The sequence below is a fragment of the Varroa destructor genome, unplaced genomic scaffold (assembly GCF_002443255.2).
Source record: "Varroa destructor unplaced genomic scaffold, Vdes_3.0 BEIS01000003.1, whole genome shotgun sequence".
NCBI lineage: Eukaryota > Metazoa > Arthropoda > Arachnida > Mesostigmata > Varroidae > Varroa > Varroa destructor.
The window spans coordinates 40418627-40446140 of NW_019211456.1; the positions used below are offsets into that span (position 1 = coordinate 40418627).

At 41.0% G+C, this 27514-nt stretch overlaps 1 protein-coding gene and 1 long non-coding RNA gene across 33 annotated transcripts in view; one reads left to right on the forward strand and one right to left on the reverse strand.

Moving 5' to 3' along the window:
* Nucleotides 1-27514, forward strand: part of LOC111247297 (uncharacterized) — a 125198-nt gene that overhangs the window by 36670 nt on the left and 61014 nt on the right. For 16 of the 31 annotated variants that reach the window (XR_015325314.1, XR_015325316.1, XR_015325315.1 and 13 more), the window contains 4 exons: nucleotides 6608-6974; nucleotides 7304-7341; nucleotides 7700-7721; nucleotides 13436-14700. This is a non-coding gene — a long non-coding RNA (uncharacterized LOC111247297). The other 15 variants (XR_015325335.1, XR_015325333.1, XR_015325334.1 and 12 more) reach the window with 12 other exon arrangements.
* Ect3 (Ectoderm-expressed 3) lies at nucleotides 21005-25669 on the reverse strand. Of its 2 annotated transcripts, none has more exons than XM_022798031.2 (2): nucleotides 25306-25669; nucleotides 21005-24336 (listed from the first exon to the last, which is right to left on the reverse strand). In XM_022798031.2, the coding sequence occupies exon 2, from the start codon at nucleotides 24332-24334 to the stop codon at nucleotides 22415-22417; it is 1920 nt and encodes a 639-aa protein (XP_022653766.1). In that variant the 5' UTR covers nucleotides 24335-24336; nucleotides 25306-25669; the 3' UTR covers nucleotides 21005-22414. The 2 variants fall into 2 exon arrangements, with proteins under 2 accessions (XP_022653766.1, XP_022653765.1); XM_022798030.2 differs by having other exon boundaries at nucleotides 21005-24343.

Consider the following 27514-nt stretch of genomic DNA (forward strand, 5'->3'; position numbering starts at 1 on the left):
ATATAGAAATGCCGATTATTGTCCAGGTACACTGATTATGCTGAACTGTTGAGGGTCTGCTGCCTCGTTTATAGCAAGGTGAGTGCAACGAATGAATGTACCTTGCCATTCGGGTCAGCTAAGCCCAACACCAGCAATATAAACAACAGTGAATATTTACAACGTTACTCGGGATAGTAGCAGATCTGTTATTAAGCCAGTAATGGTTCTCTACGCCTTTGCTGCGGCCCCCTATAGTTGTATTTAATGAGGCCGATGGGCATAAAACGCGCAATAACTACTACCACTAGCACCCCAAGAAACCCGGTAAGCCCCTAAGAAGGCCGGCAAATTAAACAGGACCTACATTAAAGATGTCTTGTTCGAATGACAAAACATTTATATCATTACTATTAGCTAAGAAAGAAACACTAAAGACCAAGCATATATATATATATGTATATGTTTTTCAGGCAGATACAATGAATTTATGAAACCATGAAATGTATTAAGCCTAGATTCTACATCTGCATAAACAAATATGTAAAGGACAACACATCGTATTCTGATGTTTAAATTTGCAAAGGAGAACTTTTATTTTGGTAGATTATATGTTTAAACGTAAACCGCATTCAACGGCGGTCAAGCCTTAACCAACGTATGTGTTTTCTTTTTTTTTCGAGATGTCAGACCCACCCAGCCGGTCAGCATTACCCGCTTCACGATGATAGATTATATATACGCTCATATAATGAGTGAACAAGCTAGTTGCTAGCTGATATTCGTATATACTAAACAGTACTATCTGGCTCATTTTAACAAATCAACAGGGCAGGTTGTGAGGCCAGATTGCCCTAATGCTACGGTCGCATGGTGATTACCGCTGCCTGGCAATCTGGCCCTTTTTTTTTGATTTAAATTTGGGGTACGCAAATATTTTAAACACGTAGACATGTGTGCTAGACTCAGCTAAATGACTTACTAACAACTCTTTATCAAGACCACTTACATTACTGACAGGTTTCTGATAATACGAAGCAACGTAGTGATATTTTCGTGCTTCAACTCTTCGTAAATCTATAGAAAGCCATAATGACTGATGCTCGCCGTGGCATTTCTACTAGGTACACTGTTTGGGCTTTCTGAATTGATGTCAGACAAAACCCTACGCAACTGCAAAGAATAATAGTCCCAATGCAGATACTAGAAATTTAATGATGTGTCCTAGTAGTGATTTTTATGTTGAAGTATATAAATAACAAGACTTTACGTTTTATACATGAGAGGCGTTAGTAGTGAATTCGTTCACAGTAACACATGAGTTTGTAAAGTAATGCTTTACTAAATTATTTGTATTGGACAGACATGATGCCCAGTCCCCATATGATAAACCAAACGAAATATGTTATTGTTACTGTAGGAATCTATATATACGTAACGTTGGTTTTTTTTTAGCTATCAAGCAAGTAAGATGACGCATTGAGGCGTCTCAGCTAAGTACTTGTTTCTGGATTATCCAGCTGATTGTGCTATCGACCATCAAAGGTGAATCTGCTCAGTCCTAGGGGCAAGCGTTTTTTTTTATGGTCCGCAATTAAATCTGGCTCGCTAGTTTGGCATTTCCTATTTCACCTATGAGTTCAAGTCAACAGAGTGGTGATACTATTGAGAAAAATGTCGGCGAGGTTCTTTGCTCTCGGTGGCAAATACTATTACCTACCGTCTGCGAAAAGCTACCGAACGTTTTATTTGTAGTATAGTAATTCCTGCTATGGCTGATAGAGCTATTCGTCTTTTTATTCTTTACCGTATAGCGAGATGTTCTTTGTTGATGTCGCCGTACCGATGACCTAACATCCCGCAAACATTATAAACAAAGATGCCAACCTAAAAAGTAAAATTAGATCCATTTAGGGTAATCTAGTAGATCTCAATAACACTGTGTACTCAATGTACGTCCTGTTTATCTCGTGCATTTCCTGAAACTTGTACCGGCTGTTTCATGTAATTCCATCATCAGCCTCCTGATTCTTTTTTTGACAAAATCACGCCTTTCTTGCACTCCTTGTGGTGACTTACATACATATATGTGTGGATGTTCTAAATATAAAATATCATGTACAGGTACACATGGTCAATATACATCCTAAACAGGTACAGACAAAATAACACCCTTTGAACCTGTGTATCGGCTTTGTATATTGAGCGTTACGGACGGTATCGATAACGCACAAAAGCACCGAATAAGAAAGACAAATTTGAAACACTCGCTTAACGAACAGCGATCGCATAGAATTTTTGATGTAGCACGACACACAGTAAAACACACGCAACGGGCTTATGTTCAACAAAAAAATAGCCTTTCCCAGATAGATCAGATGAACTTTGCGGTCCTAAAAATATATATCTTGGCACCCAAAAAATAAGAATATAGTACATTCGACGCGCGCCTCTCTAACAAGGGTAGTGATTCTAGAGTGTGGGGTCCCGTGAGTATCGCAAGTGCGCTAATGATTCCGATTGCTGCTTCCATCGATGCTGTTTTGGGTGATTCATGTTCATTTATCGATGTTGGGTTTGGCTGGGCCAAATATGTCCGGAAGTCGCTCATTATCCGTTTTTGCGAAACTGGATTGCTTTTTGCGTGACGCGATTACCATGTAGCCAGAGTCCACTACTTTCGTTACGTAGTTTCCGGGCCGCGGGTATTACGCTACTCGAGGCAGTCAATACTAGTGCGACCAACAGTTCCGAAGAAGTATTTTCGGATTAGAACGATGAGCGAGTACATCTGATTCATAGGCAGAAAACGAGTTTTTATTTTTGTACCAAATGATAATAACGGGTTGTTTTTTTCCTAAGCGTCTATTTTTTGAGCGATAGAAAAATCATTTACTGTTGAGACAGTTTGTGTTTATAGTATGGTTTTGCCCGAACGGCGCCGTGAGCCTTCAACGAATTACTCCTGCTGAAGCAAGGAGTGATTTCTGCACATCTCTATGAGTGCGTGGCTATGCTAACTATGGACATGCGGCCATCTTTGATCTAAACGTTAGTGTTGCCAAATGATTATTATGCTGCTTTGTAAGTTTAGGTCCAGCAATGCCCGTCCAAAATAGCTTAGACACCAGGTGTAACAGAACAAGGGCTTATCGTCCTTTTGCGCTAGTTTATTGCTATCTTTGCTGGTTGCTCCGTCGGATATCTCTTGTGGCTTTTGAATATTCGATGATTGTTTTAGCTCTTCTTTTGCTTTATTGCGGACCATTTGTCCAACAACTGGAAAAATGTTTTTAGGGTAGGAAAAGTAATGTCGGCAGTAATTTGATTTCTTCGAAAGTCGAGTCATGTCGAAGTACAGATTTCTTCTTATATATTTTTTTTTTATCTATCATATATATATATATATTCTAGTTATTTGCTTAGTGCTGACTTTGCCTAGGATATTTTAGTTAAATATCTTATTTTTGTAGCCTCTTCTATCCTGCAGGGTGTAATAGGTAGGTACATGGTGGTTCGAAGGTTATAGCTTATTATAGTAGCTGGATTATATCGTTAATTTGATCTGATGTTGTTATGAAGCTCGCCATAAGCTCCAAACCCACATGGTACAAGCAACTCGGACGGACGGATTGAATAGATCGAACGACTGGCACATCGAACCGAAACTTTCACAGCCGTATTAAGAAAAGCCGGATTTGTGTGCCTCCTGTGCCTTAAAACGATGTCGGTTCCCGTTTTAGCTATTCGAGCGCCCCCTATCGAATTATATTGTAGCACACTATATAAACAATTTAAGTATATAACTGTGGAGTTGAACAATATTTACATTTTGGAAATGTGATCCTGTCTACCAACCAATAGTTGCAGCTGGACAAAATCATTCCGTAGATTTCTGAGAAGGTCTTTTAGCAACGATTGCTGAAACAGTGACTTTAAGTCATTGCATTGTTCTGCTAGGTTGCATATCATGAGTAAACAACGACTGTCAAAAGCAGACAACTGCCCCCGCCAACTTTTACGCCACTCGGCTTGATTGATATTAACAACCAACATATAAATTCCAACGCTAAAAAATATCAATCATTGCTATGGCGCGAAGAGAGTATATAGCAAAATTGGATCCCACAGTGATTGGATGACTGAACGTCATCAAGAATATATTCAATGGCGCGGAAGTAGCCGGAGCGACTTTTTTAAATTTATCAGCGGGCAATATTTTCGGATCCGACTATGATTCGAGCATAGAAAAATAAGATTTTTAAAATTTTTATCTAGTGTATTCGACGCCATCACCTGCGAGGTTACGAGTCTCAGTTGTCGTGGCGTACTTATTAGCCGAGATTTTCCGCGTGGATAGATTCTAGAAGAAACGCACCGCGATTTTTTCCCCATTACCAAGTGACAGATCGGTTTCTCAGATCCCAGTGCACGACATGTGGCTCGATAGTAATTACTTGCTGGAGCCCCTTCAACGTCTATAATACGCTATAGGAAGGAAAGTAAGTATATAAAAACATGCAATATAATTGAAACACAAAAATTGTATTACGATTCTGTGTTTCCTTAGAGATGCATCATTTTGGCCAGAGGTTTATCATAAAGACGTTCGTTCTAGTCAAGGCGAACAATGACCTATGTATATGACAGAGCAGCTTAGACAGGTAAGCTGCGTTCAAAAAAAGTTTCCGTTCCACATGCGGTATCAATAATTTTTGCCTGCAAAGATGCAAGCTCATCATTAAACTTCAGATCAGACTATCCCTTACAACAAGAGATCACGGTAAAATCCGTCAGGTCACAATTTGACGGCTCACTGGCTCAGGTAACTAAAATTCAAATTAATGGCGGGTGTGTAGAAGTTTTAAATAAATATACTGTATACGCAAAGCATCTTTTTGTGTGTACTTTCAAAACACGTAAAGTATATATGCGCTGACGACGGAACGTTATACCTGAAAATAACGTGTATATATATATATATATATATATATATTTGCGGTAATAAATTTCACCGTGAGGATATCGGGTCAGTGCTTAATGTATCCTTTTTCCTCGACTCGAGTACTATAAGGTAAGCCATGAGCGAAGAGCCGAGGCGAAAAAATAAGTGGTATTGTCAGCGTAGTCGATAGAATAGACCTACAACTTTCACCACTACAGCCGCCTGATATTTCTGCGCAATGCTTTAATTGAAACGTATGTAGGAGTAGAGATGACACGCACTCAGACTGAGCGTGTATATTTAACCTCGAACCGTGTGTCTTCGCTAGAATCGAAACATTTCGTTTGTTCTGCCCTGCATTTCCTTATCATTTACGTTGCAAACGGAGCCCACACAATTTTAAGGAATCACACGTCATCTGGCTAACGGTCTGTGCGTCGACGCCGTCTGAATTTACTGGTCCGATTTTTTTTCCCCCCCAGAGTGATAGGAATGTCATTCTGTTGTTCCCATACGAGCTCCCATACCTGTGTCCAGCACCCACTCGTCATTGTAGCGCCATTGTTATTGTCATAGCAGGAGCAGTGGTGAGGCAACGTAAACTGGCCCAGTTGCTGAGAAAATGGAAATACGCTCCGTTTGCATTTGCTTATATCCATAGCTTCTCTATGGCATGCTGGTTCGCTGCTATCCAGCAGCCTCATGCGTATAGCTGCTAGCCAATGTTGGGCGTTATCGTTGAAAGTATAAATTTGCCAGATGCGACAAACTGATGTTTCTTCTCCTGCTGCTGATGGGGCTACCACGGTTACTTTCCGCCCCCCTTTCTTTATAGAAACTATACCAGGCTGTTGCCAGCAAACGAATATACATCAACGGAGAGAAGAGAAGATAGCGAGAAGCTGAATAGTACATGGATGAGTGCAGCCGAAAGTTTCATTCGAGGTTTTCTCTTTCGTTTAGAACGTAGGCCAAACCTTCAGGCCATGCAGATTTCTCACACCTCAATATTCGTTCACCGTTGTTCTGTTTTGTTCTTTCTTCCGCTAAGCGACAGAACGATGAGAGCAAAACGATGCTGAAGGCCGCTTATGATGATGTTCTACTTGAAAATACAGCGAACGAATGTGTAGCAGTATTATGCCGATGTCGACGCGCGTTTACCGATAAGGTGGACGCTCAGAGAATCAGACACGTTTCAGACACATTTGCATCGTGGAAAAATCTAGTCGAATAAGAGAAAAAAGCAGAAAAGAGAAAAGGGAAACAGGTTAATACAGAAGACTAAAGCGTATATCAGGATAGTGTATGTCTATAGCATAGTATTGGATATATCTATAGAATCAAAGACGATATCTAGATAGTTTGGTACGAAAAAAAACAACATTGTGCGAACAGCTAGAGTTTGATTTAAGGTGTGCAAATTACCTATAATCCGCCTGCTCCTTGACGAATTGACTAAAATGAAAGCAAAAATAGTCCGTTTATTAAGACAACGATCAACAGTGTGTAAAGTAAATAGCACTTGTTTTTAATCGTAACTAGCACCCTTTCGGGGTAAATGCAAATTGAAGCTTTGACAAAATGGAACTATTTGGCAAACAAATTACTTAACATTATACTACTTTCTAGCGCAGTGCATAATTATTCTCGGTTTTTTTTTTTTTGTTCTTTACTATTAAGCTTCGATCCGTATTATCTAGAAGAGAAACCACCGACCATGAGCCAAAGGCACAAAGATCTGACCGGTGACCTAAAACTAGGTGCACGACAACCTCGATTGCGCTGAACTAACAAAGGTCGACAAAAACAACACCTACTGTCCAGCGTCAACGTATGCAAACCGTGATGAGATACGTTCCCATGTGCGCTATGCACCATATTTACCATTACCGAGAAAGACGGGTCATCACGAGATCTTATCGCAATAGACCTAAAAGACTCTTCTCGTCTCCTGCATCGGCGTTTGTGGGTTTACTATTTTCATCTGTCGTTGATTTGGCCTTCCGCAATAACATCGCGGCATCCACAACAAGCTGTAACGATCATGGTAAGGTTATCACTTAAAAATCCGAGCAAAAATTATGTTAAAACCCGTTTACCACCACCAAAAACCAATATTTACAACTCTACGTACACGTTAGACAGGATGTGTTTTTGCGGCCTCCGCAATAGAATGGCCGGAGAAAGCCTCAGGCAAACGCGCATTACGACTTAGAGTTATTGTCTGCAACGCTTTATTTTGTGAAAGCTAGTTTTTGTTAGCAAAAAGGCCTAAGTCAAAATCAGTCACTCACTTACTAGTATGATGATCATCATTAAACATTTCAATGCAAACACGTCATAAGTGTATAATGGCCAATACGTTACTAATTGCAGGCGATACGGGCTAACATCGATCCGGAAACAAGTCGAAGGTATGCATATTTCTTATAAAAAAAGTTCCATATTTTTCAAACTGCCGTAACCATAAAATGCTATAGAGGGAAGTTTGTTATTGTGAAGCAGCCTGGTTTCTATCAAATAGACAAGGCCGAATCCTCTAAGCCTCTTCGCTTACAATCGGATACATAGGTATCCGATTGTAAGCGAACACATGGGTTTAGAACGGTTTGGAGCGCACGAGGTACGACTTTTAAGCTATCGAAAGTCAACAAAGTTTCAGCACTGCATGTAACTACTTACCGCTAGAATTCTGCTCTCATTTGTCTGTTGATGTTTATTAAGCCTATCCTAATAAAGTCTATAGACAAAAGCTTCACATTCTGTTTTCAGATATAAGGACTGCATAGCCCGAGTAAGTACGCTGAATGTCTGGATTGTGGAGGCGCAATATTAGATGTGATTATATTAAAGACGGTGTATATCAGAGAGTCGTTCCAAAGTTACATTACGTCTAGCTCGAACAGATTCTCCTTCTCTCTCCTTTTTTTCTCAAAAGCAGAACCGCCCCATACTGGGCAGTAAATTACAGAAATGTTCTCTGTTACGTTAGTTAACATAAGGAATAGCGTAAGGATTTGTTACCTAATTCGAAGAAACATTTCGCCAACGAGTGATGTCCTCGAGGCAAAATCGTCTTAATGGATAAGGTATCTATTTTTATACAGTACGTCTGGATTCTCTACTGTGACCGCATGGAACTTCTATAGCCTTGAACCGTAACAACCTCCTAGCAAAATAAAAAGCCAGCGAGTTAAGGCATGTCCACTTTTGCGCTAGCTTACTACGCTTTACAATGTAATCCATTAGACGAATCAATAGATACGCATTCTGTGTTATGTCCTACTCTAAGGGGAATGAAAAAAGACGTTGAGTTATCGTTAAAAAACAACTCATTCGTCATCTGTCTGCCGTGGCACAGTTATATGTATGCAAAGTGCGCCCTTTTTTATACACTATATAGCGCGCTGTTCCGCGCTGGTATAGGGTAAAAGCAGCTGCTAGCCTTTTCGTTGTTACTGCCGCTTTCGCTACTACTACGCCTGTCACAGGTCTGCGTCTATTTGGAGCGTCTGGACAAGCGCTAAGGCACAAAAGCCGTTGAATAGTTGGAACAGTGGCGGCGGCGGCGGCGACGGCTCTGGTGGGCAAAAGCGGCGAGCAGGAAGGGTCAGAAAGGGAGAAGGGGAATAGGATGGTTGTCGCACTGGTGGTGTTAGCAATAGTAGCGAAGCGGACGAATGATTCCATTTTATTCGATTGTTCGAAATGACGTCCACGACCGGCACGAGTCTGATAAGGGAACATAAATTGGCTGACCCCTCTTCGCGGACCTCTATTTTCCAAGCTGGAGAATGGCAGGCGAGTGCCTCGGCTGCTTCCGCTCCTGCAACGTAAGAATGTTCAGACGGCAAGCCGTGCCGCGGACTGCTGCTGCTGATATCGATTTCGCCGTCCAGGCAGTCCCGAACGGCACTTTTCGGATGGAGAGAACATGAGCGAATCCGTTGGGAAGTATTCGTGATCAGACGAGCCACACAAGGGATTTTCTTCTCAGTGGCCAATGGCCTGGGGAGAGCAGCATAGATCGTAGGAGATTGGAAAGATGCGTCAGCTAGAAAAGTGTCAGCCAGTGACTGTAATGGCAGAGATCCCAGCGGTTTGCAGAGCTTGATGTTTCCCGTAGAGGCTCATCTAGCGAGCATCCGTGCAGGCCGCTACCGGCGCAAAGCGTTCGGATCGAATAGATTCTGTCGTATATATATATGTTCATATATTCCCATACATGCGTATGTACATACGCATTAAAACTAGGCATCGTTTTTCGAAACCTGCGTTAGCCTTTAGCAAAGCCACGAAAAGTGGACACCGTCGAATTTCGATCTGTCAGTGGGTTCAACGTATTTAGTACACCTTTGAAATAGCACTATAATTGAATGTGTGCATCGTGCACACTTTCTGAAACTAAAAGCTCTGTGCTATATTGAACATTATGTATATTGTAATGTGTGTCCAAGTAAATCGTGATCTTATTGGTTAATAATTACTAATTATAGACTCAAGTTTAAACGGGCTTGCTAGTACTATGCACTGCAACTTCATTTACATACACCTCGTTTTTGTTGGATTAACACCTGGAAGTCGGTTGAAGCAAAAAATAACTGTGTGAACGTAGAAATTTTTGAGTGTGACTTATGGTCTATTAGATATGTTCGGCTAATAATTGCTCCAGGGAGACGAAATCGAGGATATAAGCGTCTACTGCAGTTTTTGGTATTTCATTTGATTCATCTATACAGCTCCGAAGGATCTGCTTCTCAGAGTAATCTCGACCGTCACTCGACGACTTTCGTAAGCTTTCGGCCATCGTCTTTTTACCCGGTGTACATGTTTTTGTGTAGAAGCATTGTGCACCATATTTATGCGCCGTTGCTGTGCTATTAGAACTGTCGATGCCTGAACAGTTGAGGCTAGAGGTCTGTAGATTGCGGAAGGCATTTTACAAACAAATCATCCATACGCGCTATAGACTATTAGACACTAATATTAAATTATCCTTAGAAAAAAAATTAGCTTTTCAATTCAGTACAGCTGTCATTGGGTTTTGTTTTTATGTGTGTTCAATGAAGTCGGCTATAACAATACCGTGCGATTTGCCGACATAGAGTTTGTCAGTCAGGCTGGACTATATCAGTAAGCACCCTTAGATGGGCACTTGCTACGCTTCCCCGTCAAACGACAGATTCAAGCTTTAAAAATCTACCAATTGGATACCCGTAACATTTACTAGAAAGTCATTACTTTAGCTTGTCGACCATGCGAGACGATACGAGGTAGACATATGATGTTCGAGTTTGTTTGTTATGCACAGGGATTTTGAAATTGTCTGCGCTATCATTTTAGCATACGAAAATACGTTGTTCTGCCGACATTTGTGTGAAAACGCTAACGGCAGCTGATGCAAAACTGAGTTCTCAACATCGTACCCAAACAGAAACTTGACGTTTCGTCTAGCTAATGATCATCAAGCATTCTGAATAAAGCCAGCGATCAAGTAAAGGCTTCTCTAGCGTCTGGCAGTTTATACATTTCGCTATTTAGTCTTATATAAGTAACTAAAGGAATTGTTAGCAAATAGCAATCTAGCTTCTAGCTATATTATATATATAGCTAGAAGCTAGATTGCTTTTAGTTACAAAGCGGCGCTTTGGCCGGGTACTGGAAGGTGGTTCGCCTTCTTTTCTAGTTGAGTTTCTGATAAAGCTTCCAACGTTACATCCGAGGCTGTTTCCAGTTAACATTCGTTCAGCCTGCCACTCCAGTAATAAAGAACCGACCGCCTCGCTGCTTTTGAAAAACGCAGCGCGTCGTTGTGCTCTGTAAGTGGATGCGAAAAGTTCCGGGGTGACTTGTGTGCGGTCTCTTCAAGCCCCGTTCTCCTGTTGATCTAAAAGGCCAAAAGCGCATATCACCAGCCAGCTGTATGTTTTTGCTAATGTCAACCAGAGCAAAGGAATGACAGAATGATCCTGCTGCATTAGTAGAATTAAACCTGTGCCCACATTTTTTCCATCCGAAAAAATACATGTCTACCTTGTTTTTGCCATGCGTATGAGGTAAACGCTTGGCCACATGTTCCAAGCTGAATTTCGAAAGCATTAATTGAATAAGTGAACGTCAAGGGTAGAGTACGCCCCTTTTCAAGGGGCAATCAGCAGGTCGTACTTTATTTAACCGAGTATTGTCAGAAACAAATCAAATGTTATTTTTCATTGTGACCCCCTGGACAAGTGCATCGCTAATTCTGGCACGCGACAGGCCCAGCTTGGATGTTCCAAGGCCAACAAACACTTAGTATTCGATAAATTTGTGATAAAATAGGTGATGGAACTTTCGCGAGTTGTTCCTTGTGATTTTTCTCTGTTCGATATGGAGATGAGTCATTCTGCGCTCGATTTGTTCGATAAAAGCGTAAATAAATCGATCGATATCACTACCAATTCTATTGTTGCAGCTTGCATTTGGTCATTACTATTAAAATAGCGAGAAATACATCTTTGCCCTATGAAATTGCACTTGAGGTTCGTCGCCAAGTTTACGTCGTCGTACGTTTTCTCCAAGTCACGAACGTTAATTGCTGGAATATGGATACAAGGTAACATGTGAATGGTTAATAGTACTTTCGGACAAAATCTTGCTCGCTTTGAAAGCTGAAATGGGACTTTATTGGGCATGGCGCGGGAGTTTTGACTGCCGGAGTACCGTGCCCCACATCCCAAATTCACTTTCAAACGAGACCTGCAAATGATACGTCGCAGGTTGCATTAATCTGAATTCGTTGTCACCAATAGAGGACCAAAATTACGACTAGAGATATTGAAGTCGGTCATAAGGTGACAACTATTTTGTATTATCCTAGACGTAATTATTATCTGTTCGGTGACCTATACTATAAAAATACCATAAAAAAGTGTAGAAAATGCCCTCCAGTCTACTAGAATGAGCAATGAGAATGCTATAATTATTCTGTTTTTCTCCTTTTTTTCTTTATGTTCGTGATGGTCTTGTTTTAGCATTTGAATATTTTATTGGATTGCTGATATTGTACAATTTCTGTATAGCATTATAAAGTTAGGATTGTAAGAAAACACTCAAAAGGTTTTCGTTATTACAAAGTATTACTTTTTTTTATATCGTTTTCATGACTGGTGCTATCGTTTTGCCTTGAGAGAAAGCCGTGCTGACTATTTACGCAAATTTTGCATTTCTGATTCACGATTCATCTGCTCGTGAAATCGTAAAATATTCAAGTTCTTTGTGAAACTTTAACGTTCTATTGTGTAGCTTAGGCCGCTTTCTGTTCCTATACCGGCATTCATTAAGTTCTGTAACATAGCGCCGGAAAGCGTTTAGAGTGCCGAATCGACCTAACCGTAAAATCCAAACGAGTTCTAGTTAAATTAGATTGTCTGTTATCAAACCTGATTCTCAGCATTCGCTGCTCATATGACTGAAACAGCTGCTTGGAGTTGCAATGAAAGTTATCCTCCTTACCTAGATCCTTGCTTTTAAGCAGCACGGTCCCCTTGTGGACACTCTATGTTAAAGGAACCGTAATAATAAATAACTTCTTTTTGCAAACGTTGTGTCTTTGGCGGAACTGAAAGCAGCGTCTTCAGTCAGACGCTTAGCCTTCGAAGCCATCGCGTTGACGAACCGGCGGTACTAACTACGAAGACCATACCAGTGGCGGCATAGGAATTAGGCGATGAGAATACAAATGGGGGCCCGGTCTCTGTAGCTACAACTCACAGAGTTCGAGCTCACCCATTCACCGAACAACTTAGTCCTTAAAGAAGCCAATGAGTGCTATTTTGTTTTATACTATATAGACCAAGGATTGACCGAACAGACCCTGAAAAGATAGAAAAGCATGCTAATCTATTTAATACTCCTAGTTGCCTTCTCTCTTCACAGTGTCTAATAGCATGCTGTTATGTCCACCTCACTAGATGTGCCCGCTTGATGGTTGCAGGAACCCCTGAGGTCAGGGGCGGACATGACCCCCTGTACGTTTAGTGGTTCTTGGACTGGCAGGCAAGGCGGAACAGTAAAATTCATTTCACTAGCAGCTTGTCAACGAGTTTATGCGCTAACACTAAACACACATTTAGGAAAAAATATACACGCATGCATCTGATAAATAAAAAAAAATATCAGACGTTTATCTCAGATATTAGAACCACTTGAAGTATTAGGTGTGGACGTTTGAATTGACACGCCAAGCAAACTAGACTAAGACAGAATGTTATCCTTAAAGTTGCTATAATTTCAAAGTCTATCGATTGAACGAGCATTCCTTTAATCCGATCTGTATCTGAAGCATTGCGTTCTCTCAGCCCATCATAAATTGTCCATGCCAACGATTCTCTACTTGTTAATTCTTGAAGCGACGATAATATATAGATTCACAACGATAGTATATAAATTTTATTTAACTAGATGGGCAAAAAACAAACTGACAAAAATATTATTTGGTGTGACAGTGTTATTATTATTCCTTTGCAGGGACATAGGCACGAATGTAGCTTTATGGTGTGTTTATCTACCTGCGTATATGTACGTAATCGTGTTCCTCTTCTTCGTTCGGCGTAGGAGGCCCATGTCGTACATGTCCTGCGTTTGTAATCTTGGCCGAGTTCATCTTGGTGATATGTGGCCGTGACATACTTTACCAGCATTTAGCTTGTTACGTGGCCGCTACACATACATCTGCGAGAGCACGCTTTTACGCATGAGCTATACGGACGTGGGCGTACTTCACTGCGGAGCCTTCAAATTCAATGTAAAGCATAGTCGAACTTAACAATTTTGTAACCCATGGCATAAGCCGTCTTGAATGTAAGCAGGGCAGACATTAGCTCTGCTTAAGTTTTCGTGTAAGTGTCAGCTCGTTAGTAAAGTTCCACTTCTTTTTCATTACGTTGCTGATGGCGTAAATTGCGATATAACTGAATCGTAATAATGCAAATGATATTCTGGATGACTAATATCATCGGTAGCTTCAAATGAGGCGGTAAACGTTGGCATCACTTTATCACTTATTTTCGTCAGATGGAAAACGAATATAATAGGTGCATAGTACTATTTGGTAGAAACAAGACAGGTCTGCTCGTATCCTTGGGGAGATCTACCATAGCAATTTAATTTAACCTTTTCCTAACTGAATCGCTTTGAAAAACGCTAGCCTCTCAGTGTAAGCTTGTAGTAAATATTTGATTTAAAATACATAGGGATATAAGATAGCAAGCCTGAAACGATCGCTTTATTAAATACTAATGATGACTACCTAAATCCAAATAACGAACCGTTTTAAAAACAACAAAAACACCTTTTTAAAAAGATGTGCCATTTGTTTACTTACAGGTCCTGCAGGTGTCGCGTTCAATTACAAACTTGATCACAATAACTATTTGTTTTTTCCTTAACTAATAGAGGACTTTATTGTTCATTACTGAAGAAAATCACAGTTTATGCAGCTAGCCTTTTGTGAGCTTTGAGTTATGAGAAATTCAAATTATGAGAAAATATAACAACAATAATTACTTGTGCCAGTTGTGTCCTATTACAGAAAAGCAAAAATATCTGCTTTTTGATCCTTTCCGAATTTCTTAAGGTTGTGAGGACGGTATATCGCAATAGCGAGAAATGTTTTCTCTTAGAAAGACATTTAGCGGATTTTCCAAAACAATAGAATGATCAAAGTTTTAGTAAGTTATATAAGAAAAATAAAAATCACACCACGAACATAGTGTCGGAAAGGATAAACGTTAGAGATGTTTATTTCATTCCGGACTCATAGAAGTTAGAAAGAAGAAAATTAACTAACTCGACAGTAGGACAGCATTAGTGGAAGCAGAACGGAAGAATATTATTAAATAATAAAGTGACTAGACAACAAATGATGGTATAGTAATAATGATTCTACTTGGAAAATGTTAGTGTTGTCAAAGAGACATATCATTTCCATTCGATAAATCCAGATTTGCACAAAATCTACGCATCACGCATAAGACCGCTAGATATTCTCGACAGATGTTAACAGATACAGGCTTTATTAATATAGTTAATCAGACGTTAAAATGTTCTCATTCCAGACAACTGGTTGGCCTGGAAATTACACCTCATGGCTTCTATCGTAATATTTAAGGGATCCCAGAGCTGGAATCTGCAATGCATTCCAGTTTAGCCGGTCGGCCAAGGACCAAAAGTTTGTTCCATGGAACTACGACGGTGTTTTCAGTGTGTAGCGAAGTAGTATACAAGGCTGATCCAAAATTTTACCGAAGCGTCGCCAGAAATCGATTTGCGCTGTTTTTACATTGGTCCGTCTTGAACTACCATGATCCTCTTTCGTCATTGTTGTTGTTGTTGTTGCCCTTGTTGCGATGCTCCTCGTTGAGCTAATCAATTTTGTCCAATTTCGTGGCGAAGATCCTCCTACCCTCTACGGTTCCCGCTCACCATTACTCTAATGTGGATTTACCCTCGGGCAGAATTTTGTAACACAACGTCGAGGGGGCTTGCCCACTCGTGCGGTTGCTGGGTTGGTCGGCTTGGGCCCACCTTCCTCGGCCTGTGTTGAAGTCTTCGACTATGTTCTAGTCAACGTTTGGCACCTTAGAGGTGAATAAGCATATATGACTAACAGCTGACTATGCCATTTGAAAACAGAAACCTCTCGCCCGTCGCTAAAGGAGTAAAGGCATAAGTCGTTACACCGGACAAACGCGTGCACTCACGCGAACTCATTCAACACACGGTCTACTGTGCTAGCAAACGTATTTTCTTAGCAGCGGTGTGCAGGGCATGAGGACGAAATGGATGAAGGGTACCAGCAAGTTCGGAGATGTGAATGGGTAAACAATTCGACCTGCAGGCGGCAGGCATCAGGATAAGCGAGCTGAAAACCAGCTAACACAAAGGCTGCTTCGTGCCCCTATCGGCCTCGACCAAAACGTTAGCTCGTTAATCTGTTGCGCACACATCCAACTCTACCCGCGTCTCTCTACCTCTTGCTCTTCGACCAGACACGAGGTTTGTGCGAATAGGAGCGGATTCAACGAATAGAAGAGTAGCAAAAATTATAGCCATTGCAATGTGCACAGGCTGCGAGTTTGTCAGTTATCGTTCGTGGCGTAAAAGCGTTATCCTGCTCCCGTTCGATGGTTCGACCCGATCCTCCAACCTAACCCGCTGAGCGACATACTACTAAATTTCAATAGGCATTAGATAATGACAAATAATAATTTTGCAGCTTTTGGTACCACTACTCGCTGCAGGGACAAATCAATAACTTTCCATCAAAGCAATTATGATAAGAGAGACATCGGTAGGTGTAAACTCATTAAAGTATTCACTCAAATAGACTACATACAAAAAAAAATCCAGCGGAATAAAATTTTCGGTCGATAGCAGGCCAAAGATGCAAGGCTTAGAACGGTTAATAAATACGAAAGGTGCAAAGAAATGCAGAGAGTCCGAAGAAGGCTAATCGTTGAAGCCTCTCTGGACCATTCAATATGGCAACTGATACTTTGCTGCTTAGATGTATGTTAATTCCTATGTAAAAGATCAGTTTTGATGAAACCCTAAGCCCTTAATTTATAGCCCTATAACCCTATAGAAAACGTTCCGGTTTTTCCCAGAAATCTTCCTCAACCTTTTTTGAAGCCGCATAAGAACTGACAATAATGTTGACCGTCGATTTCAAGCAAAAACGAAAATTCTTAATCTCAATAGAGGTTTGTACTACAGAAACACATTGAACAATAGCTGGTTTTCGCTGAATTTCGCTGTAGAAAAAAACTGACTTTTTCCAAACGCAGCGAATGAACCTATACCCGGTACGGTGAACAGCCTGCTAACACTTATCCAAATTAAAGTGCCCTATTCTCTAAGATACGTACATAAGCATCAATAGATTTACTGGGTAGAGGTATTATAGATAACGATATCAAGCTTGTTACGTGTATAGCAATAATAGCACTAAGAGAATACCGTAAAAGAAAGCAAAACTATGTGTTTCTGACTTCGTAAATTATATCTGCTTGTGGGAATGAGGTCTTACACAGAGTTGAAACTTTTTAATGTTTTTGTACGAGCTAAGCCTAACACGATTTGCCTATTTCTCCGGTTATGTCCAATTGTAAAATTACTAAACGACAGAATATGCATGGCATAGCAAAGTAAGGCCAGTTGTCCTGGTCGGTTTCATTGCAATATCGATGAGACGCTAATCTAACTGAAATGTGTTAATCTTCTATAAATATTTTGAAAAAATGCCATTATCTATTTGTAAATATTAGGTACGGAATGTGAAAAGCCTTTTTCTTCTAAAGAGACCCTTATAAACATGTAACTTTATAATTTAATATTTGCCCTCTACTTTTATTTAGAGGTCATGCGCTTCCACAGAGAAACTCGGCCCGTAGTTTCTTTTTTACTTTATAGCACAAAAATTATTGGATTATTAAGTTATTTCAAATTAAAACAGTACAACTGAGATTCAAACGAGTACCCATCGTCTAGCTCTGTTCTAACATCGTGTAGCGTGCGGATATGGAAGCAATTGCAGCTTAATCTTTAGTATTCCCTCTGGATTCCTGGATCCTGAACGTTCCGCATTAACTAATCAATTTCTATCTTAAGTTGGCAACTGCATAATAGCGCTGGTAATGAATCATCAACAGAATCTCACGTTCTAAGTTAAATTTTTTTTTGGCAAGAAGCGATGACACTGCCATAGCGCAACTTTTTTTTGTTATTAGTAATGGGCGTCTAGACTTGATAATTTTTTAGAAGTGAATGAATGAATGGCTGCCTTAACTACTCTTAGTTCTTCGTCTTTACTTCATTATCAATACCGACAACGAAAACGACAGTAACGCTAACAACAGCTCCGCAAGACGAGCCATAATTAGCTGGGCCTAGCAGACGGCCGGTGGACGGTGGGGGCAGTTTATACGTGTCCTATTCCAGAAGCTCGAAAAGGAAGATCCAATCGACTTGTCAGACGAAGAACCACGAACGGCGCAGCACGACCAAGCCATCAGTGCCGCTGACTTTTCAGCCGGCTTCAGAGGGCATGTAATGAATGTCCTGATGATTTGATGAACCAGCGCGTCTTGGCCCGAACTCATAAGCGACCACGGGCCTCGCCATATCTTCGAGTGCTTTATGATAAAGGCCACATGATGGGCAGCCGCCCCGTTCATTTTGGTTCAAAGCATGTTCCAATGTGTTCATGTCTTGAATATTCACGATCTCATGTTATTCAATAATGATCCATTCGGGGATGTTAGGGCGATTGAGGGTAGTGTGGCATACACGGCCGATTAAATGGGTTCTACTAACAAAAACACTAGGAATACTTAGTCACTTAGTTTTACATAGAAAGCATTTTTTGTGCGGCCTGTTCTTATGCCTAGACACATACCTAGGCGGACTGGCGTGGATGGCTGGGCCAACTCTCCATTTGAAGTACCTAGAACGAGTCTGATTGGAGCGCTTAATGAAGGTCACTCCTGTTGTGATCAGTTCGTCTTTAGCCAAGCAGGGTTTTTCTCGTTCGAAGAGCCCGTTTGCTGTTGGTACGCAGCACAACTGATTTTTCGGCGTTCAGGCAAACTATCTAGTGTTATTATTACTATTAAATGTTCTATAGTTGATACATGCAACTTCGCTGACTAGCATTCATAACTTGTCACCAGCCCATGCGCTTAGCAGATTCAGATATTACTTACCTATTAACATACGCCGCTAACTGGCGCGTTACGTAATTTTCGCTATTAAAGATTTGGGTCTCTTTTTCCTTGTATGAAACATCGCCAGGCTATACGCTTCAGCTTTGCTGAAATACAGAATCATTTGGGCACGTATCGTCGCCCTTCTTATGTAGCACCATGCGCCGACTTTTTTTTTATCGTCATACGAAGGTCAAACGCAAACATTAACACGTAAATATATTGCACAACACCTCTGATTTGAAAGCTTTTATGCAGTATTATCTAGAATATGTTTTGTTGTGTAACTAGTAAATGTAACGGTTTTGGTACTTTGTTAATGTCGTTGGTAATGTAATGGCGAATGAATCAATAATTCTATTTAATTAAGTAGATTTTCGAGAGACCAGCTCCTTCTCGAACAAATTGAAGTTGAAATACAAAATACAGTAAACACGGACATCCAAGGACATACGAATTCGACGAATATAAACGATGTTACGTAGCGTCTTGGGCACTTAGAGAAAGCGGAAAGAACGACCCCCAAAAATGAGATGAACGCTAATGCGGATCAGAACAAACCGTGACAAAGAACGGTGATATTACAGCTCCAGTTTGATCCACAGCCGTCTTCAACTGTCACGTAAATCAGACATCATTTAGATACTAATACTGGTACACTATTTTAATTAAGAGAATGATTCGTTCGTAGACATTTCGCCCACGGGGCTTCATTAAGCTAACTAGCAGTGTCGTTTCATCTGTATGGTTACTGTTACATGAAATGAAGCGGAGCACGGAACTTTCAGCATGGAGCTTCGATGCGACGTTTTTATTCCCTCTATATCGTACCTCGATTCGGTCGTTGTCCATTCTTTAAATTATGTGTATTAATTTATAAAACAGCAAAAACAAATACCGTCAAGACGACTTCTTGGGCTGGCGCAAGTATTTATATTGTTGTTATTCGTACGTACAACGATAGGTTCTTCCGTTGTGGATGGATTTATTAATTTTTAATTTTTTGTTATTTTAGGCACAGGCTAGCTTTGCCACGAAAGGAAATTAACAAGTGTTATTAAAATATGGATTTGGATCCAAGCACGTATCATTAGATTGTTGTCAAGAATAAGTGCAATGACAAGACGTAAATTGCCAACAAATGCTTCGTAGACGAGCTGCTATCGCGAGTACGAAGCGAGAAAGAAATAATGAAAATGAAATTTTTATATGATGCTTCAAAAGGTGCAACGGAATTTTCGTCGAAAAATAACAACTCATGACGTTCTCTGTACTCGCTAAGATTGTAAAATGGGTCTAGACAGTCCAGCGGTACACTGTAAAATGACTGACTAAGAGCTTTCCATGTAGCCCAAGCACAGATGCTCGGCGTGAAACAGTGAGACACTCTGAAGATTTCATGATGGAACGCCTGACCGTACATAATACGTCGCCTAAAAACTTTGTCAGCAATATTGATTTTCACAAACATTTCGGCATATACGAAAAGGAATAAACCGATGATTTAAATCGTCGTTTTTAGGATATTTTTCCTATCAGCTTTTTTTTTCTCTGATTCTTCATGCACGTGCTCGTAAGGTCGCGTTGTTGTTCCTTGCTAATAAGAACGATCTGTATTCCACTGAATTAGGAGAATTTGTTGCTAAGGCACCGCAAGCAAACTAAGCACTGTCGATAGTTTATTTTTTACAGACATCATGTTGCAGCCTAAATACGCGCATGGAGGTTTCGCCTCTTTACGTTTACTTTTCATCTTGGAGTCTTGATATAGATATGGTTTGCTAAGGACAACGCAACATCACTATTGCTCGTTTAGTTGGGAGAGTAAATGATTTCCTACCGAACAAGGTGTACGAATGTCGACGCATACCCCACCTCTCGAAGAGAGACAAAGTAATTTTTTCTAATTACTGGTAATTCATGGTAGCGATACTGTGCATATTAATATACGTGACGGAGACGACCTAATACATACAACAGACTCAAAGATCAGGATGCAGCTTGAGTTCGAAATACTGCAGGCACGAAATAGTAGTATAGACATCTGATAGCCGCTAACGGCGGGACCAGAAACGATGCATGTTTAAATATCTCCAGCTATGACAGTCAAAATATGACTACATTATAAAGCTAGCTTTATTCTACGAAAAATAAAATTTTCCTTTCTTTTTTTTATGTAGAATTTATCATGCGGAATTGATTCCTGCCTGACTTTGTGCATCTTTCGGGTCCTTGATCGAGGTGGAGCCGCTGTATGCGAAGCTTAAATGAGGACAAGAGTTTAACACAGATGAGAGTCGAGACTTTTCCACTAAAAATAGAGGACTGTAGGTCAAAAGGTCATTTATAAGACGCTTCGCATCTTTTCGAACTTTATTCACAGTCCGAGGATACCTTCAACGTACTCAGCGGTCAGCCACGTTGTAACTTTGCTTGCAAAACGTTTCGGCTCGCTAGGTAAGCGGCAGAAACGGGATAATTTACTTGCGAGTTACAGTGCGAGCAGCATTCCTCTAGGGGTAAAGCCATAAAAACTACCTTCAAGGCCTTACTGATGTGCTTGGCCCATAGGTCGGTCTGCCGTTCGCATGCTGTGTGGTTATGGTCGACAAAATTAAAATCACGCGAAATCAAAACCAGCTTAAATGTTTAACGTGGCTCCTTGAAAATCTACTGATACAGAGAAACATGTTCAGTATGATCAATTAATCATATCCGAGCGAATCTACCAAGTGGTTCTTCCAAAACTGAGGGAAATTGAAGGTTACGTTGATTGTTATTGTGTTACTAACGGCGGTGCTTCAGCTCAATCAATCGAAGGACAAATTTTGATAGGAACTGAAGCTCCGGCCCAGTATCTTGATCGCACAAAGGTCTACATCATGTTACCCTTACTATGCCTCTGCATGTTTTATCTTAAATTGAAATAAAATAACTAAGAAAAAAATATTAGGTCCGATGTTTATGACTTTGTTTCCATTGCTAACTCGAAGCGGCCCGTTCCTATTGATCAGTGTAATTGATTTGCTACACCTGTCTCAGTAATTACACTAATTCGATCTGCAGTTGGTGCAGTAGACAAATTAGGTTCTTCTAAACATTTGATTCTTGTTGTGGTAATAGTTCTTTGAGGAAATACTCTGCTTCCATATGTATGTTAGGAAAATCTAAGGTTATTGTGAAGTGATCCGCTGATAACGTCTTTTTTTCGTTCATCAAAATTGAAGTTTACGGCAAAATGGACTGAAGAAATTCCCCTGATTAAGCCAAACGTGGATGGCGTGTTACCGGCACACAATCTATGCTGAATACAACAACATACCGTAGTATGTGGGAAATTTACTTGCAGTGATTTAAATCACTCGTGCTTTGTTTCAGCAGTGACGTCATTGAATGTTAGTTATCACTGCTGTAACTAAGCAACGTCTTGCATAAAAAAAAGAACAATTGTACCATTGAACGAACACAAACAGCATACAAATACAAAGCTATTCCTCAACTCTCGAGTCGGACGCATATATACACGCCATTGGCCTTCCAATTTACCTTCCAGACATAGCATTTTTTTTAAAAATTACCTAATAAATAGCTTAAATTTCATGCCAGACATTAAACGGTTGTTATTTCAGCCCCCCATTTAGACGCCTAGGCATTTGGGGAAATGCATTAATACAGAGTAGCGCAGTTTTTGCATGCACCGTTTCAAGCATGATGATCAGTTGTGAAGACGTGTGTCTTTCTACTACATCGTTGGTACCGATCCATCAATGACAGGGGTATCTACGAACGTAATGCTCTGACTAGCAGGAGCCCCCTCAAGCTCAACAATAGTGATCCTATTAGCACCATATTTGAGATATACGCCAGGAACATAGAGGGTCACTTGAGGACCCTGCGCTGGCCAATATCTGCCAAGGTTGATACCGTTGACAACGATGAAGCCCTTAACCCAACCGTCAAGGCGGACGAATGTATCCAACAGAATCGGGGTGTCGTTCTCATTTAGCGTCAGCGTTCCTTGGTATACACCAAAGCCCTCCGTGTCACGTAGATCTGAGTAATCGGCATGCTGGCGACGGAAGTCATTTATAAATGGCGTTAACATATCGTAACCCTCGTCCCCTTCCGCCTTATCGGGAATAAGGTAGTGAAACCATCGCGTCAATGTCTTACTTCCAAGATTTACTTCGCCTATGATACCCTTTATGTCTTTTATGCCATCGCCGTAGCAAACACGACCCTGGTTCTCCACTAAGATCGTCAAGGTCGAGCCTTTTCTTGCTCGTATAGCAACTTGATTGATAAGAACTTCTCTAGAAAGCATGCCTTGATATTGATGGTCCACAAAAACGTAGCCACGATCTCGGATAGCTTGTACCTTGAGAACAGCAGGATTCGCGGGCTGAAATGGAATGGTCGTTTCGTACGCAACAAGCCCATACGGATGGTTGAGCTCCTCGAAACTCATGGGGTTTTTGCTTGGCATTAACGAATTAAGCATCCTGAGAGCACCCAAAAGTCCCATGAAACCAGCGGTTTTGTTTAGTGGCACATTTCCTAGCGATAGCTTCGGCTTTGGTGAAGGATTGTTGGCTGGCACGGGAGCGTACTTCCTGATGATTTCCTTGATAGCGAAATATTTATCAGTAGGGTCCCCAGCCTCGTCCAGCGGTGCATCATAATCGTACGAGGTGATACAAAGTTGAAATGTATCTCCGCTTAGTTGGGCGCCATTATCGAAGCCGAAATGGGTGCCGCCATGAAACATATAGAGGTTTACAGACGCGTTCCTACTTAACATCTCATCGAGGGCATGACAGACGGCATCCGTGGGAACCTTATGATGTTGAATTCCCCATACATTGAACCATCCTGTGTAGTACTCGGAGTTGACCAGTGGACCGTGCCGTTGATGGCGACGTTGCGCAGCGAACGCGCTGTCGACACTTTCCCTTGAGCCGAAATCGATCGTTATGTAAACTCCAGCATTTTTGCCGCACTTCAAAAAACCGTCACCATTTCCATCGGTGGTGTAGTAGACAACATCCTCACCAAGATTCTCGATCGCTAGCTCGCGAAGATAGGACGTATATACGAAATCGCATGCTGAATAGCTACCGTATTCATTTTCGATTTGTACGAGGATAATCGGTCCTCCGTTGGTGTAAAGTAAAGGCTTGATGAGCCCGAACACCTTCCTCCAGTAGCGAGCAACGTAGCTCACGAAGTCTGTGTCGTTGGTTCTTAGCTTCATCGCAGGATTGACTTGCATGAGCCACCAAGGAAGCCCGCCCATCTCGCGCTCGGAGTCGATATACGGTCCTAGTCTGAGATTGACAAGAAGATCTTGGTTCTGAGCAGTTTTTATATATTGGACAATATCGTTTTGTCCGGTGAGGTCAAATACGCCTTCGTGCGGTTCAAGAGTTCGCCATTCGAGATAGGTCTGTAAAGTGTTAATTCCGCAATCTCTCATTGACCGCAAGCGATCTTCCCAGTATTGATAGGGCACATTATAGTAATGAATGCTCCCAGAAATGATCTGGAACGGCTTGCCGTCCTTGACAAAACGGTCATTTTCAAAATCGATCTTGAATTCTCGAACGCCAAAGACCACAGCAACGGCCGACAGCAACAGCAATGGTGACCTTCCGAAAGCCATCTCTGCGGTCTCAAAATAGTAACAATAAATAGATTACCATCTAAAAAATACGATATTCTAATGTGTCACTTATACAATTGTTACGGAGAAGTTCGGTATCGCTAGTTGCAATCCTGATACAAAATATAAATATATAGTTTTACCGCATCTGACTAGATGCCGGTCAACAGGCAATCAGTTAGTTCCTAAAAAATAAACAAATCTATTAATAAGCAGTAATAATTTCGGACAGAGATTTTAATAAATACACAAATATTATCATAACGGTCTCAATTATGAGCAGGAGCTTAGATACTCCACTTGGGAGCTGTCGCGTCTAGTTTCCTTCTACGAGTCATTTTGAATGTTTCGCAATGTGGCTTTCAACGGATCCGTAAGCTTTTATGCAAATGCACGTGAAAACACAATGGGGTTATATCCGTAACCAGCACTAGGCCAGCAGTAGAATATGTAATACAGTCTCTGCACTAACAATTACCAATGCAACAGTATGATCAGAATACGTGATCACATAATTTAAAATGGTGCCGTACGCCATAAGAAGCAAATTTAACAAACCTAAAAATCATTGATATCTCCAAAAATACAAGATTAAAATCATGGGGTCTATACTCTATAGTACGACGTCGATTGATAACCGCCATCGATTACCGTATGGTAGCGCTTTACATTTATAGAAACGCAAATATTGGCGTGCAGTTATCTAGACTGCCATAGCTACCCACCAGGTACAAAAGGGTTCATACCCTGCCTAGTGACGCAACCGTGGCCCAGTGCACTTTAACACAGCATTTCCTGCTACTACTACCTATATATATATAAGATTCACGCACTCGAAAGACTTTAAAGTAAAACCATCGAACAAATTTTAACACCATTAAGTATTATAATGATGCCTATTAAGAGTGCGCAGCACAAACGTATGCATACGAATTTATAAAGGCGAAGCCGTAAAACGTAAAAACACATACCGGTACGCCGCTTCAAGACGGGGAGGCGTGTGTTAACGCAAATTAACTTCTAATGTCGTGGCGTTTCTTTTAGCAGCAGCCCCGAACTTAGTTGTTGATATTAACAATGAATCGAAAGTTTTCTTGGAACAGGTTTGGTACTTTGGATCGCGTCACTCGCCCTATCGAGCTAACGGTTTACAGTCGGCGAAATGTAACAGGCAACGTGAAACTTCCTCCAGCGCCTCCTACTAGCTCTCTCTGCCTCTGTTTAGGTTACGCCATTGCTTCCAACTGATTGAGTTCTTATGCGAGTGGATGCGGATCAAAACACAGATTGTAACCAAACTGGGCTGCCCCTGCCGCTGTTGTCGCCGGTCTCGCCTCAGTCGCCGTTGTCGATTCTATTGCTGTTTCTAGGAGCTCTCTTTAAACCACCGTCACCCTCAGCTAATGACATAATAAACAAACGTACATCGGTTACTACGAGATTGCCAAGTGGCGGCAAAATGTTCACTGCTTAATCCGACTGCGGTGAGGCCTGGAACAACACCGTAAGCCCGGAAGCCGAAGTAATCAACCAATCAATCACTTGTTAATGCTTTGTTGCTTCACTGCCTTCGTTGCCGAACGTCTCAAAGCAACTAAAAGAACGAACACCAAATAAAGTAAGCTTAAAACGAAAGCTGAACGAAGTACACCGCTTGCTACATGTTTTAATAAAGGCAATAATTTTAAAAATCAAACCAGAACTTAAATAGAACTAGTGCCTGGTGTTCTGTAATCCTGAATCAGGATCGGACGACGATTATGGAACAACGAATGAGGAGGCCCGAGTCGATTAATATATATGTCGTGGCCTATTTTGTTTTAACGATTCGAAAACTAAGTGTAGGTGCTCCGGACGCGAGGAGAATCGTGATAGACAGAACATCGCCTGCTGCCCCCTGGTTTCATCTTTAGGACATCTAGCAAACTACTTTGTAAACTCAACTAGACTCGCGTAATTCACAGGACGCAAAGTGTTTTCATAACTCTATTTTCCTTGAGCTTGTGATATTATTAAGCCAATAATAACAAGTAGCATGTCACCTTTCTCTATTTGGACCCGACGAGTTGTTTGTACATGAACGAAGCATGAGTAAAACAGTCACATCTGCATAGCATAGATCAACCCAAATCAGAGGGTATCGAGAACTTAAATACTTATTTTTCTAAAGATGATAACAAATCACACACATATCTCAAAAGTTGATTGACCAGAACACTTGTGTGTCCCAAGATATTCGCAAACCTTTAAGTACGAAATAGATTAAAAACATTAACTAAACAGGTACACTAAACAGATTACGGTATAGCAGAATCTGCTTCTATTAAAACCCGTAACTAAGAGGTACTTCTTGGAAATTTACCTTACAACCATTCGATCTACAAATGCTTCTAAACATGACAGTGTTGACGTGTTCACCCTCTGTGATTGAAAAACGCGGCGTTTCGCTTAAAAATGCAATACTTAAAGCCCTTACCGGTAGTATATGGTTAAACGGTGCTCTGAACAATTTCGTTCGCTTATTTTAGCTCTCCCGCTAGACGTCTCTAGAGACGCAGAAATCTGTTCTTTGGAGAAGGATTTCTAATGCATTACTGCAAACTATCGGGCTAGTACGACACATTCAATCTCGGAGATGTAGAGGGTTGGCCCACCGAGGTCATGCCCGCTAAACCCATAACGCATATCCCTTAAGCTTTACTTCCTACCAGCCCGGCTTTACGCTGATCAGACTACCGATTAGCAAGAAAAGTAGTAAGCGTCTTGAATCAATGAGCCGTGATCGTTCTGGCCTCTTCATTGCATCTTTCTCCTAACGTCTCACTACTTTCCTTGGCTAGGACTTCCTCACGTTGGCATTTTTTCCTTGTCACATGCGTACTGGACAAATCCGGCGACAATGTGCCTGCTCAGGGCTACGTGGATATGCTGAGATGCGTAGCTGATGTACCCAAAAGTATGATTCAAATACTTCCGTTCGGCTTGTTGTAGGTTATTATCCTATTTGTACAAGATGTCGATCGACAAATCTAGGTGAACGCTCTCGGGAAAGTCATCGAACATTCAACTTAGCCACGTATGGACCGATACTGCATATTTGCTGGAAACACATCTGTTTTTCTTTCGTACCGATACTTTCAGCATTCTAATCGAGCAATACTTGGCTTAGCATTTTCCTTA